This window comes from Bidens hawaiensis, unplaced genomic scaffold (genome assembly GCF_021521415.1).
Source record: "Bidens hawaiensis isolate Kalapana, Puna unplaced genomic scaffold, B.hawaiensis_p1.1 tig00029994_1, whole genome shotgun sequence".
Classification (NCBI taxonomy): domain Eukaryota; kingdom Viridiplantae; phylum Streptophyta; class Magnoliopsida; order Asterales; family Asteraceae; genus Bidens; species Bidens hawaiensis.
The window spans coordinates 15,303-30,663 of NW_027494993.1; the positions used below are offsets into that span (position 1 = coordinate 15,303).

A 15,361-nucleotide genomic window follows, 5' to 3' on the forward strand; every position below is an offset into this window, starting at 1 on the left:
AGATACCCTCACATGATTCCTCTCACCACCTACTTTTGTTATCCCTTATTCGACTTAATATAGGGTTTTCAAGGATTATATTGGTACGTATCACCCGAATCTAAAACTCAAAGGTGAAATCAAATCTACATACGGTTTCGTTGACGTCCTTTCAACTCTTTATTTCAAATGACTAGGGTTTTATTTATTTTATTAAATAGCGTGACAAGGAATATTGTAGAGAGCATAAACATCAGTGTCGGAGAAATTTGGTAAGTTTTTTGAGACACTACAAATCAAAGGGCCTTTAGTGAAGGATGTAATCATCAGTGGTCCATCGATAAAGAAAGTAGTCATTGGTAATTTGCCAATGTCAATCCATGGGGAAAGTAGTCGTTGAATTGAAGTAGATTCAATGGATCTAACCTATGTTTGATGGTAAGCCCACTTATTCACCATGCATGGACTTTGTCATGTGCTATTGATTTGTTTTAGGTTATATAAAATCACATAACATGTTGTTTACGTGTTAATGATGAATGTTTGATGCCAACTCTACTACATTTATCGTTAATGGGACTTGACATATGTTAGTGAGTCGCTTTAAATCAATCACAAATTGACTAATTGCCACCACATTAACATAAATGAGACAAAACCACATTTACAAACCAATACAATTAACTATTTACAACTCAACACACTTACTGTTGGGTTCGTAGGCCTTGTTGGCCCGGTTTATTATATGAAGTCAAAAGAGGAGACGGGTGTGGGCGGCCGGTTTAGATTTCTTGCATAATAATTTACTAACCCTAGTTCAGTCTCTATATAAACAACATTATGTACTTGTAATATTTGGTCACTCAATAAAGATATACCTAGTTGCCACCCGTGGATGTAGGTCAGTTTAGACCGAACCACGTTAAATCCTCGTGTTCGTTTATTGCTTTCGTGTCGTGTTCGGTTTCGTGTGTGCGTTTAATCCTAACAAGTGGTATCAGAGCAGTTAGGCTTGTTACACGAAGAACACGAGAACCAACCGAGTCACCGTTAGGGTTCCGCCACCGCGCCGTCCGAATCTCGCCTCCACAGCAATCTGTTTTCGCCGCCGTTTGCTGTCGTAACAGTAGCCGCCGTTCAAAGTCTTGCTTTCGCAGCCGCTGTTGACCGCCGTTAGGAGACGACTAGCACAATTTTCTGACCGGCGCAGGTAGTGAAAGACTAATCGTTGATTGGAGTCTTGGAGTTCTGTATGAAAGAAACCGACCACCGTATACCGTTGCTTGTTGTTTCAAGTCACGAAGAGGAATAGGGTTAATTTTGGTTCGATTTGCAGGTGTGTCGAAGACTTTAAGTAGGAAAGGTTTTGTTTTTTAAAGAAAGCAGAATTCTTATTCTTGTGGCAGGAGTTTTGACAGCAAGAAGTTTTGACCAAAGGAATCCCATATTCCTATACTTGTTGAGCCAAGAAAGATTATATCAAAATCCTATTTCTGTTGAAGAATAGTCGTCAAATCAGAAGAAGCATTAAAGAAACCAAAACCAGTGCCAACCGCGTTTGTCAGGTTTTATCGTTTCAGTTTAAAGTTTCAGGTTTTTGATTTTCAGTTCGTTATTCCGCTACACGTTAAATAGGTTGATTTTTTAACAGAGTTCAGTAGAACAGTCGTTAAGTTCAGGTTCGTGTTGCTGTGTCTGTCTCTGTTTTTTATCCAGTTTTTCGTTTTAGTCATTGTTATGGCAGAAGACGGAAAGTTTTCGATACAGAAGTTTGACGGACAGAAGTTCGGTTGGTGGAAGATGCAGATTGAGGCACTACTTTGTCAGAAAGACTTGGATGTAGTGCTTGAGGATGAAAAACCAGAAAAGATGTCAGAAGCAGATTGGAAGAAGTTAGACAAGAAAGCTAGGGCTTGTATTACTTTGTCGTTGTCGGAAGATGTGGCGTTTAATATCATGAAAGAAACCACAGCACGTGGTATGATGGAGGCGCTATCCAACATGTATGAAAAGCCTTCGGCAGCGAATAAAGTCTATCTTATCCGAGAGCTAGTGACAACAAGAATGAAAGAGGGTGGGTCAGTTACAACTCATATCAATAATCTTAATTCGATCTTGTCCCGCTTAGTGTCATTTGACATTAAGTTTGATGATGAAGTTCAAGGCCTCTTGTTATTATCCTCTTTGCCCGACAGTTGGTCGCAAACAGTGACTGCAGTTTGTAGTTCGTCTACAAATATTACTTTCGATGGGATTCGAGATCTGATTCTGGGAGAAGATTCAAGACGCAGAAGTTCAGGTGAATCATCAGGCAATATGCTAGTCACAGAAGGTAGAGGTAGGGGAAAACAGCGAGGCAGTGGGAGCAGGAAGAGGAGTCAGTCTAAGACTCGTAAGGATATTGAATGTTGGGGTTGTAAAGAGAAAGGACACTTCAGGAATCAGTGTCCGAATGGTAAGAAAGAGGTGAACGTTACAGAAGACGACACAGATGACGGGGTCAGTAGTGATGAGGCTTTGGTTTGTAGTGTTGAGAGTAGCGTTGATGCTTGGGTGATGGATTCTGGTGCATCGTTTCATGCCACTCACTGTAGTGAAACGATGAAGAATCTTAAATTTGGGGATTTTGGAAAGGTTCGACTAGCGAATGATGATATTTTAGAGGTTACGGGTATGGGAGACGTTGATTTGATAACTTCAGCCGGTACTTCTTGGACTTTGAAAGACGTGAGGGTTATTCCAAGTTTGAAGAAACGTTTGATTTCAGTTGGGCAGTTGGATGACCAATGGCACGATGTTAAGTTCGGGAATGGGCAGTGGAAAGTAGTCAAAGGGAATCTCGTGGTTGCTCGTGGCAAGAAAATGGGTTCGTTGTATATGGTCGATATGTCACCGAAAGGAGTGGATCTAGTTTTGGTGAAAGACAAAATCCGGTTCACATAATCTTGTGGGCAGAAGAAGGTTCGTTTTGCAAGTAACAAACCCAGAGCCAAAGTGAAGATTCAGGATGAACGAGCTAGGAAGGTTAAATCAGTTGGGGGACATCGTGACAGTGGGAGCACAGGTCGTGTTTCAGTTACAGTTCCAGGTCGACAGTGGATTAAGAAAACCAGTATTCCAGCTGTAAAAGTCTCTCCAATGAATTACTTGCTGAATATGGAGAGTGTTTGTTCTCAGGTTATCTCAGGATCCGGTAGTTCGTTACAGTGGAAACCGGTAGGGACAGAGAATGGGTCAGGGGCAGTTTCAGCCGTGACTGACGTGTTGGAGCTCCGGGGAGCTTCAACGGGCCTTCAGGTTAATTGATGAGAAGGCGGTGGCAATTAGAAGAAGTTTAATGTTCAGATTACAGAAGTACAATCAGGAGTGCAGACGAGAGTACTCAAGGCCTCCGAGTGGGAGATTGTTGGGTTCGTAGGCCTTGTTGGCCCGGTTTATTATATGAAGTCAAAAGAGGAGACGGGTGTGGGCGGTCGGGCCCAAGCCCGGCCCGGTTTAGATTTCTTGCATAATAATTTACTAACCCTAGTTCAGTCTCTATATAAACAACATTATGTACTTGTAATATTTGGTCACTCAATAAAGATATACCTAGTTGCCACCCGTGGATGTAGGTCAGTTTAGACCGAACCACGTTAAATCCTCGTGTTCGTTTATTGCTTTCGTGTCGTGTTCGGTTTCGTGTGTGCGTTTAATCCTAACACTTACATAATGTTGCTATGATCATTGTAAATCAAATTGTATGTATTTAATCTTAACTCTTATTTTAACTCATCATTATCATAGATATTTGACATGATTTTTATTTATTATAGTTTAACTTCTTAAATTATTGCCTTAAAGTAGTTGAAAACATATGAAAAAACTGTCTATTGTGAACTTACATTTGAAAGTTTTTGACACAATGAAAAATATATTTGGTTTGCAACTCATTTAAAACTATAAGAAAATAAAGTGTACGAGCATCATGAGTGACTACCTTATAAGTTTTGTAAATATAACATTGCAATATGACATGAATTCCTTGAAGTGGTTATGTAAGTCAAATAATAAACATAATTTAATTTTATATAAAAGTCGATTAATCGAATATACCACATACCACAGCGGTGGATCTAGACTTAAAACATAGGGGTAGCGCTCAAAGAAAAAAAGTTTCCCCATATTTCATACAATGTTAAGGAAACAAATATAAAAAACACGATAACAAGTAAATTTAAATTAATCGGGTTAAAGAACCAATTGTGACGGATCTTGTTTAGTGCTACACTCCAACCAATCATACTTATCAAACCATTTGACATTAAAATGTCTCAGACCACTACAATAATTTGACAATTTAAAGTCATGACCTCGTGGTTGAAAAGCCTTTTTAACAAGATATGCTCTTCGTATGTCATCTATTGATTGAGATGATAACTAGCCATAGGTGGTCAATCAGCGGGATTCGAAGGAAGATCATCCAAATTGATTTTTGAACGTATTGAAGGACTTGAAGCCGAAGGGATATTTGACCTTGGACCGATATATTCATTTTCATGCAAATCATCAACCATGTTTAAACTTGAAGTTCGAATATTTAAACTTGTTGATGAACTGGAACTGATGTCATTGTTTTCTTTTCTTTGGCGTTTAAAAAGGTTAAGTGGGCTTTTTTTAAGTTTAAATATTAAATGGTTAGGCTTAATATACATAGTGGTAACATTATTTTTTTTTAGGGGTAACGAAACACGAAAACCGGCCAAAACATTTTTTTTTACACTACAGGCGAAACATCGAGGGGTAGCGGAGGCTACCCCTCCTCCTAAGGTATATCCACCACTTACGTACCAATCAGAACACGAAAACAATATATCATCACATTAATGTATATATTTTGCTAAAAAACAATCATATCGTTTTAATGTAGTAAAATAGATCAGAAACTAAAGCTAGCATACATGGTTAAAAGAAAATACCCCAAATATAAATTAGCATAATAATGAACATACATAGTAACATTGATTAGATGTATAATTGGTTCGTAAAATATACTTAATTGTATTTGTGAATGCATGTTAAGACTTGGATGTTAAAATCTGTCTAATTTATAAGATTTTCACTTTATATTTTCATGATATCAGTTGACATCTCATATTTAAAAAAAAAGAAACAAAGTTATGGGATTCAAATCTTCGTATTAGTTGGCCAAAACTCACAAACCACGTTAACCAAAATTGAGAAAAGGACAAAACAAAATAGTGTCGAACTGGCATTAAATGCGGTGGAATTGTTTGACTGGTTCTTGATTCTCACGGCCCATTATCATCCAATCAATCGCGTTTGTGTTAAAGGCACTCACACCCAACTGTCGATCATAAAATTCACGTTTTTAAATTTTAAATCATTATTAAACTTTTTTTTTCTCAAACTATAAACTTTTAAAACAAAGAAACAATACCACCAGAGCTAGAGGGCAGCACACAACACCAAAAGAAAGAAAAAAAAAGAGCTACATGAAATTAAATCTATACCAACTCAACCTATCTAGCGACCCAAACTTGGACCTACTTTTGAATTAAATGAAGAAGATGGATTTTATATCTCCTATAATCTCTTTCAAGTTCACCTCTTTGTCATCGTCTCATCGAACACCTTTCCATTACGTGATTTTCAAATTCTTCAACACCCAATAATGATTATCCATGTAACACTTATTTCTCGGTCTTTCCAAGCTTGATGACTTATGATAAATAAAAAAAACGTCTAGCAATCAGTTCCCCCGCTTTTATAACAACAGTTAAATTGATATAAGTGTTTTTTTTAATAGAAATTTATTTAAGTATTAAACTTAAAATTAAAAATTACGGCAATAATGATCGTATGATAATAAACAAAAAAAAGTCTAGCATCAGTCCCTCAGCTTTTATATTATCACCTTTCTCCCTTGACTTCAGCATTTTCCAACTTTTACCCCCGTCACAAATACATTAACCAAATTATATCATGTAACAACAATTAAATTGACGAGTATACACTTAAGGTGACATTCGTAATGACTAGCCAAGCCAGCCCGTTTGATCAGTTTATATATGTAGTATTTGGTACTTTAGTTACATGGCTTGAAGTAGAGATGAACTATTTTATCCGAAAACCGGTACCATACTAATATCATCCCGACCAATTGTAAGCGATACTGTTATTGATATTTCTTTTTCTTAATTTAGTATCGATAAAAAGTGGTATTGGTACCGGTACATTGCGGTAACAAACGGTATTGCTACCGAATTTATATAAGATATATATCTAGAGATTTCTAGGGATCTTTATTATAATTTTAAATCTTAATCTTAATCTTAATATATATAAACGAAACCTCCATACATTCTCTCAAGCCACCAGATTGCTTTATTTGTAAATAGAGGTTCCTCGTGCATTTGACCCGACTTCACGGGTATGATCTCACCAAACACAGATAGTCCTTAAACGGGTTATAACATCTTATTAAATTAACCATTAACGATTAATCCCATCAAATATTTGATATGAAAATCCTATAAAATAGGGAAATACTTAAAATTAATATCCGATAATTTATAAAAAAAAAAGGTATTATTTATAATTAAGAAACAACTTTATAGTAAAAAAAATAAGCGGGTTATGAGTCTCACAAAACCCAGATAGCTTTTAAACCGGGTTATAACATCTCATTTATTTGTGAAATTCTTTCATCGTCAAATCCTAAGTATATATTATTAACTTATTTACAAAAAATAAAAATTAAAATCCAAAAATAGTATAAATATTATAAACGAATAATATAAAACAACCCCGTAATACGGGGGATAAATACTAATATATCACAATTATCACATATAAATAACAACATGTCATATCATGGTTAACCTGTTTTTACGATTTTTTAAGCAACTTAGTACATTCTGATCAAAATAATTAATTGAAATGTCAGTTTAGTTTTTTTTTCTTGAAAACCCAGTACTGATCAAACACTTTAGGATTTAGGAATCCTCATTCAAGATAATATTTGAGTCTTCAATACTTTTGAAACTTGTTACTGTTCTTTAAGATATTCCCTTCTATATACTAATAATGAATTTGGTTTTATGTTTTTTTTTTCACTTAGTTTGGTTATGGTTTTGTAAGAGTTTTATAAAAATATTGTCGATTTGTGAATTTTTTTTTATAACAACAGGTCAAATACGTTCAATAAATTAATTATAATCAATTATATATAACAATTTAAAACATTTTTTTTACTGCCAAGAAGACTCGTTAAATGCTAAAAAGGATAAAACGCTAAATTGGTATCGAAGCGGTAAATTACCGATATATTGGTACCGTACTGGAACCAAACTGATATATTAAGTACGGTTTTCGGTTCCTACTTTTTCTCAAATTTGGTATTGGTACTAGTACGGTACCGATCTCATCCTTAGATTTAAGTGTGTCCAGGTTAAAATTAATATTTTTAAAATGAAAAAAGAAGTGTATTAGTTGGGTTTGGGTTCAAGGGTCAAGTTATTCTACAAAGGGTAACAAAAATGAGAAGTATGAGAAGCCATAAATAATTGACATGTGTCAAATGTGGACCAAAAGAAAAAGGGTATAGAGGTAATTGTACACATTTTCTCTCTCCAAATGCAAGACACATGTTAATACCCCCATAATTTTAGAACGTCTATGACTTTTTCGTATGATATATCTTTTAAAAAAAAATCATCATAATAACAAGCGTTTTTTTTATCTTTAATATGAATATGATTTTTGTTATATAAAATTTAAAACAAAAATTACTTCATTGTGTCTTTTCGCACACCATTGTGTCTTTTCGCTTATTATTGTTCTTTTTTCGTCATTGTGTCTTTTCACACACCATTGTGTCTTTTTTCGTGATTGTGTTTTCGCACACCATTATGTCTTTTCGCTTATAATTGTGTCTTTTTTCACCATTGTGTCTTTTCGCACACCATTGTATCTTTTTTCGTCATTGTGTCTTTTCGCACATCATTGTGTCTTTTCGCACACCATTGTGTCTCTTTTCGTCATTACGTCTTTTCGCTTATCATTTTGTCTTTTCGCACACCATTGTGTCTTTTCCCACACCATTGTGTCTTTTCGCTTATCATTTTGTCTTTTTCGTCATTGTGTCTTTTTCGTCATTGTGTCTTTTCGCACATCATTGTGTCTTTTCGCTTATCATTATGTCTTTTTTTGTCATCGTGTCTTTTCACACACCATTGTGTCTTTTTGCTTATCATTGTGTCTTTTTTCGTCACTGTGTCTTTTCGCACACCATTGTGTTTTTTTGTTTATCATTGTGTCTTTTTTTCGTCATTGTGTCTTTCAACTCATCATTATGTTTTTTTATATACCAATAACACCGTTGTGTAATAATAATATGTAAAAATAATGATAAAATAACAACAAAATAAAATAACAACAAATTATCTAATACATGAAACACAATGATTAATACATGTTACACAATAACTTGAAACGTAAAAAACAATGGTGAATACGTATAACACAATGACCTAAAGCGTTAGACACAATGGTGAATATGTATAACACAATGACTTAAAACGTAAGGCACAATGGTGAATATATATAACAAAATGATTTGAAACGTAAAACACAATGGAACAACATATTACACAATGAACAACAAAAAACACAATTAAAAAAACTCATTAACTTTTTTTTTATTTTTATATAACAATATGATACTCATATTGAAGATAAAAAAACGCTTATTATTATGGTGAATTTTTTTTTTAAAAAATAATGTCGTATGAAAAAGTTATGGAAATTTTAAAATGATGGAGTAATTGAAATTTGCCTTACATGTGGAGAGAGAAAGTCAACAAAGGTGGGTTATATTACCTTCATGCCATTTCTATCAATTTTTATTTATTAAATTAATATCAGTCATTCAAATCTAAGATCAATAGACTGAATTCCTTCTCACCCTTCTGATTTATGTTGTCCTTTGTATTTTAACTTTACCCTTAAGTCCAATAGTTTAAACCAGTCTCCCACCAACCCATCACATAGTTTAAATACACTATATAAACTCAAACTATTAAAAATGAGTATGCTAGTTTCTTTTAAGGTTTATTAGTAGGCTTGAAAAAATAGATCATCCAAACTCCTCAAGGAAGTCATATAGTGTAATGATGATTCTTATCTTCTAGTCATGTGTATAAATTCATGCTTCGATGTAACCAGATAATATCCACCAACAATACACCTTATAAACGTTATAAGCATTCACCATCCGACTTTATTGGGCTTAATTTGTAGAAATTGAACACCTATTATTTGACTAGCATACATGTCAGATTTCACGTGTCACAACTATGTGCATGCATATATCTAATTGTGGTAAAGAAGAAACAAAACGTACAACAAATAACATGCCAGGATATATAAACTTGACGGGGCCATGTATGTATATTATTACACTTGTACGTTTTTAAATTACAATAAATTTTTTTATTAGTTTTACTACCAACAAATTAATTAAACTTTGAAAAGAAAATATAATATGTACACCCCTTTATCTTTTTAGGGCCAAAAATAAACTATAAAATCGGTTTTCATAATTGTAAAAAACATCGTTTGTTTGGAATTCTATGACATGTGATATATGACGGCACATATTCTTGTATATGATTTTCCAAAACATAAAATAACACAATTAGAACATAAAATTTGTGAAACTGAGAGCTGAGAGAATTGTGATTAAAGATAAGACGTTAAATGATGCACATCAGATGTAATCAAACCCTAATATTTTACTAGCCCCGTAAACATAGAGACTCTGAACTTCAATTTGTCTTTTTTCTATATGGATTTAAAATATGGGTCTTGAAAGCTTTGAAAGATTTTGTTTTTGTTTGAATGATGAGACAAGAATATAAATCGGATTTATTCTCACTCCAAGGATATGATGATATACGTTGTTTTTCAAAATTTTGTGTTTTCATACTATAAGTGCCCATGAGGGTGCGCGGCTGTAACATTTAGTTATTGAAACTAAGGATTTACAAAACTATTACTATATTTAATGTTTATGTAATAAAAAGTTTGATGAAATTAAAATGAAAATGAAATTATAAAAATGTATGGTGATTAAACTTACTATATCTAAATCAGCTTATTCTTTCTTTTCTTTTCTTTTTTCTGTTTACCATAAATAGTTTCAATCGGTTTAAGGAGTCAAATAATATCTTATATTTTTGATAAAAATTTATCAAGAAAAATGTTAATTTGTTTAATAAAAGTTTACATAAAGGTTGAAATATCCAATAAAAGAATGAATTTTCTACATACCTATGTCGTTCTTTTAGGCTTCTCAACCTAATTTTCTCTTCTAAAATCCATTTACTCGTTTCAACAAACAAAATTGATAATAAACTAAATGTTTAATTTTGTAGTTAGTTTTCTTACTTGAGGTAAAATTAAGATTGACAAAAGGGTAAGCGGTAACAATATGGCATATGTTAAGACCTTACCTAGCTCTCAGTGTATCACATGTGACAAAATAGTGTAAATTATAGTATAACTTAAAGTACTAAAAAATGTTAAAATTAAGATTACCTTTAATTATTGTTATTAGTTTGGTAAGTTTTTAAGTTAAATAATCAATTTTAAATATAAGTTGTTAACTTAAATAATATCATTTTTAAATTAAAATAGTTTGGTTTACCAATATAATTCCATTAATTAATAATAATGGCAAAAATAGTATTATGTCATTCTGTGAAGTTGTGTGATCATGTCGTCAATGAAATTATAATCTACATACTCTCGGTTTTGCTTATAAATAGATCAAATGCATTCACTTTTACAAACTTGATAAGCATTCATGTCTTGAACTCATGATCATACCGTTAATAAAATTTATTCGGACATTTGAAAAGTGTCTAAATTACTAACCATTTGATTTTTACTTTATTCAACCACATAATACATAGCGTTATAATTTAGTAAGCTATAAAATTCGTTGAAACATGACAATTAGTTATATATTGATGGTTTATATTTATTTGAAGACATAAAACTTTTTAATATTGTACATTCAAGATAAAGATATTGAATTTTAATAATATTATCAATGACTTATTGGTCATGATTAATCCTAATTTAGAAAATATATACATAGAGTCCTAAATTTGACGTATTTTCTTTTAACGGTCTCATAATAAATTAAAGTTAACACTATTAGTTTTTTTTTGTAAACCTCAACTTTTGATGTGCGACTTTAAAAAAACCTATTAAAGTGGGCCCCATATAAACACTCTAGGTCATAAAAAACATTAAATTTTCTTGCTATGATAATATTTTTTATACCAAAAAATAAAAATAAAAAAACAAAAATTTGAATTTAACTTGGATGAAATAAAATGAGCCGCCTAAATTGCCTCCAGTACTTCCCAAGTCCATAATATTATCCTCTGCGCCACTCCCATGTTTATAAATACTTGAACTTCCAAGATTGCCATCATTCCACATTTTCATCTTTCAACCACATGGAAACTTCTCCATTCAACTACCACCCTTTTCTACTTGATCAATCTCCTTCTTTCTCAGACCCCATGATCACCACTGGTTTCTCTGCTCAGTTCCACCAACCCTATGAACAAGTTGTTCCTACTAGCTCAATTGAAGTAAAGAGTGGTTATGCAAATCAGGCTTCCATTGGTTCACAAATCTTGGATTCTTCAATGTCAATGGCCGTTGTTCATGATCACCAATCTAAAATGAGGATGCCTTGTGCTCAAACTAATGTAATCACCAAACTTAATTTATCCACCATATGAATTAATTTGTCATCCCAGGGTTAGATATACTTGACATATATATGTACCTCTAATCATTTTGGTTGCTTTTGTAATTCATAGATTAAGGCAAAAACCATTTGCAAAAGGCGGAGGAGGCAAAAGAAAAGCAATGATGATCAAGAAAATAAGAAGAAAATGATAGATTCTAAAGCAGAGAAGCAAATTGGGTACATTCATGTTAGAGCAAGGAGAGGTGAAGCCACGGATAGCCACAGTCTTGCTGAAAGGGTATTCTTCATCCCTATAATTAAACTCGGATTTCTTTTTTCACTTTTTCCGCCTTACCTTTTGTCTTAATTGTATTTCAGGGTTGTAGGGTACATTAAAGAACGACATATATATATGCTACACTACAACGCTAAACAGTTATACAAAAGTGTATCATAAAAAGCGAGACAACGCATAATAATTAAGTTTTACATAAAACAACACAACACTACCAAAGTTTTCAAGAAAAAGCATGCACTAATAAAATTATAGCACTCTTAATAACTCCATTTGTATTTCATATATAATTTTTTCATAGTTTCTGCCTTTTCCATTTATATTCAACTGGCCCATATGTATTTACCATTTGTTTAATTTAATTTCTATGTCTAGTCAAACGAATAAAACAAAATATTAAATGATTGAATTAATATATATATACGCTGCATTAATTAATATAGGTGAGAAGAGAGAAGATAAGTGAGAAAATGAAGGCTCTGCAATCCATTGTTCCTGGGTGTGATAAGGCAAGTGAATTAACTGATTGTTTTATTTTTATGTTTACTTACCTTATTAATTTGAAAACAAATACTAAAAATTTATTCAAAAGCAGATAACAGGAAAGGCTCTTATGTTGGAGGAAGTAATTAACTATGTCCATTCCCTACAAAATGAAATTCAGGTTAGTTATAAATAATTTCTAGTTTTTATTTTTTTCTTGAACAACAATTTTAACACGCAAGTACCACATCATAACCTCGAATCCACGTCACTTTTGTGGGTCCGAGCACCATTCCACCAGACCACTAGATCATGGGTATAAAATTATTGAACTAAATATTAAATCAATCACATTTTCAGATCCTGTCTTTGAAGCTTGCTTCTATTAGTCCCATGTATGATTATGGAGCAGAATATGAGGGATGCATGCATAACCCTCATGATCAGGTATATCAATACGACTTAATTAATTAACAATTAGTAATATCACAAATTATTTAAACTCCTTAAATATATATGCAGAATATGACCAACATACAGCAACAGCTGCTCTCATTTCAAGAACACCAGATGCCATGCATGATTTCCCAGGTATGAATATGTTGTGATCTATGAATAATAAAAATTGATAAGAAAATAAGAAAATGTTTATATGTTTTTTTATATAAAACATGTGAATTATATATGTTTAATAAAATAAAATTATATTCCAGAATAGTGGAGAAACATTATGGGATTTGGAAGAACAAAGACAAGAACTTGACGATCTTTTTGCTGTCATCAATGGCAAATCATTTTATTAGCTTCTCGTACAAACTCCCAGGTAATCATTACGTAATCAAAATATTATGATTTTACATAATATCATTTTATTAGCTTCTCGTACAAACTCCCAGATATTTGATTAACAATTAAAAAATATTATACTTATGGTTTTACTTACATTATATTATTGCTTCAATCTAAAGATCTAACTATTAATTTCTTAATAAATATCTACTTCTATATGAATGCATGTCTGCATGTGTAAACATGTATGTATGTAACATGTTACACATATGCATAACTCCTAAGTCCTAACATACACACATAAAAACTTATATATAAACGCGTGAATTAATTATGCCTTATAAAATGCATGCAGTGTTGACCAAATTAATTGAAGATGAAGAAAAAGATGACTAGCTTAATGGAATACGATCATGTCGACGTATATATATATGTATGTATATATGTGTATGGTGTTTACACATGTAATATTCTCTCATAAATTTATTTGTATTGGCGTTTCCTATATATTATATTTTGAAATAAATTAAAGCGAAATTAATGTGATAAACAAAAGAGTTTGAAAAATATGTATTGTTGTTTTTATTATCCCAATATTTGCTATACATTTGCTACGAAGGAGATACCGACATATATGACAAAATGAGTTTGAAATCTTTCAGCACTCGAAATACTAGAAAAGTAATTTAAGTATGACAAAATGAGTTTGAATTCAATTTTATAGCACTAGGAATCATATGCATGTCAATATTAACTCGTCATATCAATGAAAAGTTTCTTCTTTGTTTTATACCTAAAAATAATCACTTATTGTACAATCTTCTCCCCTGATAATCAAGCTAGCTATAATAATAGATCGAGCTAAGAAATAACACCTTATCTATTAATAGTTTTGATAAGGATCACCACCACTAATATATCTAATCAAAATCTATACACTATTATAAATATTAATTTTTTAGCCTTCAATTTCCTCTCTAACTGTGGTGAAGACGTGAAGTTCATTTTTCCATCTTCATCAAACTAACGTCACATTAGCCTTTTCTTATTGCTTCCCTAACCATTTTTAAAGGGACGCAATATGCATCTTTCTTCCCTAAGCCGTTCTTAAGCAATTAATTCAAATAACTAAAAACTAATACAAAGTAAATACAAATAAAAAAGAAGTTTAATTAACATAATTTCAAACAAACATAACATTTTTAATGTTATTATTACGCTTTTTAGGCCGGTACAAAGGCACCCGGACCCGGACTACAGGTGTCATCGTGTCCTCTATCTTACATCACTCTGTCTACACTAATCAAACATATCACACTTAAAATATGTGTAGTAGAGAGGCTATAAATTAAGCGAATTGCGACACGTGACGGCCAGTCAGTAAACGATATAAATTTGTTTTTAGGGTGTAATGGTGTTGTAGGCTAATATATATATATACTACACACAAACATATATAATAATAATAATACTATTTAATATATATATATATATATATATATAACAGTACTGCACACAAACACATTATCGCCCAACAAAAATTTGTAACCCCCCCCCCCTCCCACACACACACACATTTCGCCCCCAAAATCGCCCGGGGGGGGGGAGCAGTGTTGTAGCCCCAATTCGCCCCATTTCGCCAACTACGGGTAGTCTTACAATTTCTCTTTAATATAGTAGTAGAGATATTACAATATGCAGGCTGGCTCTGAGAACATAAAAAAATTGGGCAGTAGGCGGAACTTTTTTTGGGCCTTAGGTCGAAGAAGTTTTTGATGGATTTAAACAATTTAATATTTATATGAGCTTACTTGGTTATAATTTTGGTTGTGTAAAAAACTTTTGTATAAAAATAGGATTAAACATGTCTTAAATAAGACTTGAACCCATATCCTTTTAGTTAGGAGTAATACATATTTGCCACTAGACCAAGCTAATGGTTATGTAATTGGGTTTAAACACTGAATATACATATTGTTTTAATAAATATACATTTAATTTATAAAAAAAATTCATGCCTAGCGGGTATCGGGCCTGTG

At 32.4% G+C, this 15,361-nt stretch overlaps 1 protein-coding gene across 1 annotated transcript; it reads left to right on the forward strand.

Annotated features, from left to right (window-relative positions):
* Window positions 1-12,387: 12,387 nt before the first annotated feature.
* Window positions 12,388-13,336, forward strand: LOC143579855 (basic helix-loop-helix protein 80-like). Its single transcript, XM_077063035.1, has 4 exons — window positions 12,388-12,714; window positions 12,894-12,980; window positions 13,056-13,124; window positions 13,247-13,336. Exons 1-4 carry the CDS (start codon window positions 12,664-12,666, stop codon window positions 13,334-13,336), a joined length of 297 nt encoding a protein of 98 aa, XP_076919150.1. The 5' UTR covers window positions 12,388-12,663.
* Window positions 13,337-15,361: the final 2,025 nt, after the last annotated feature.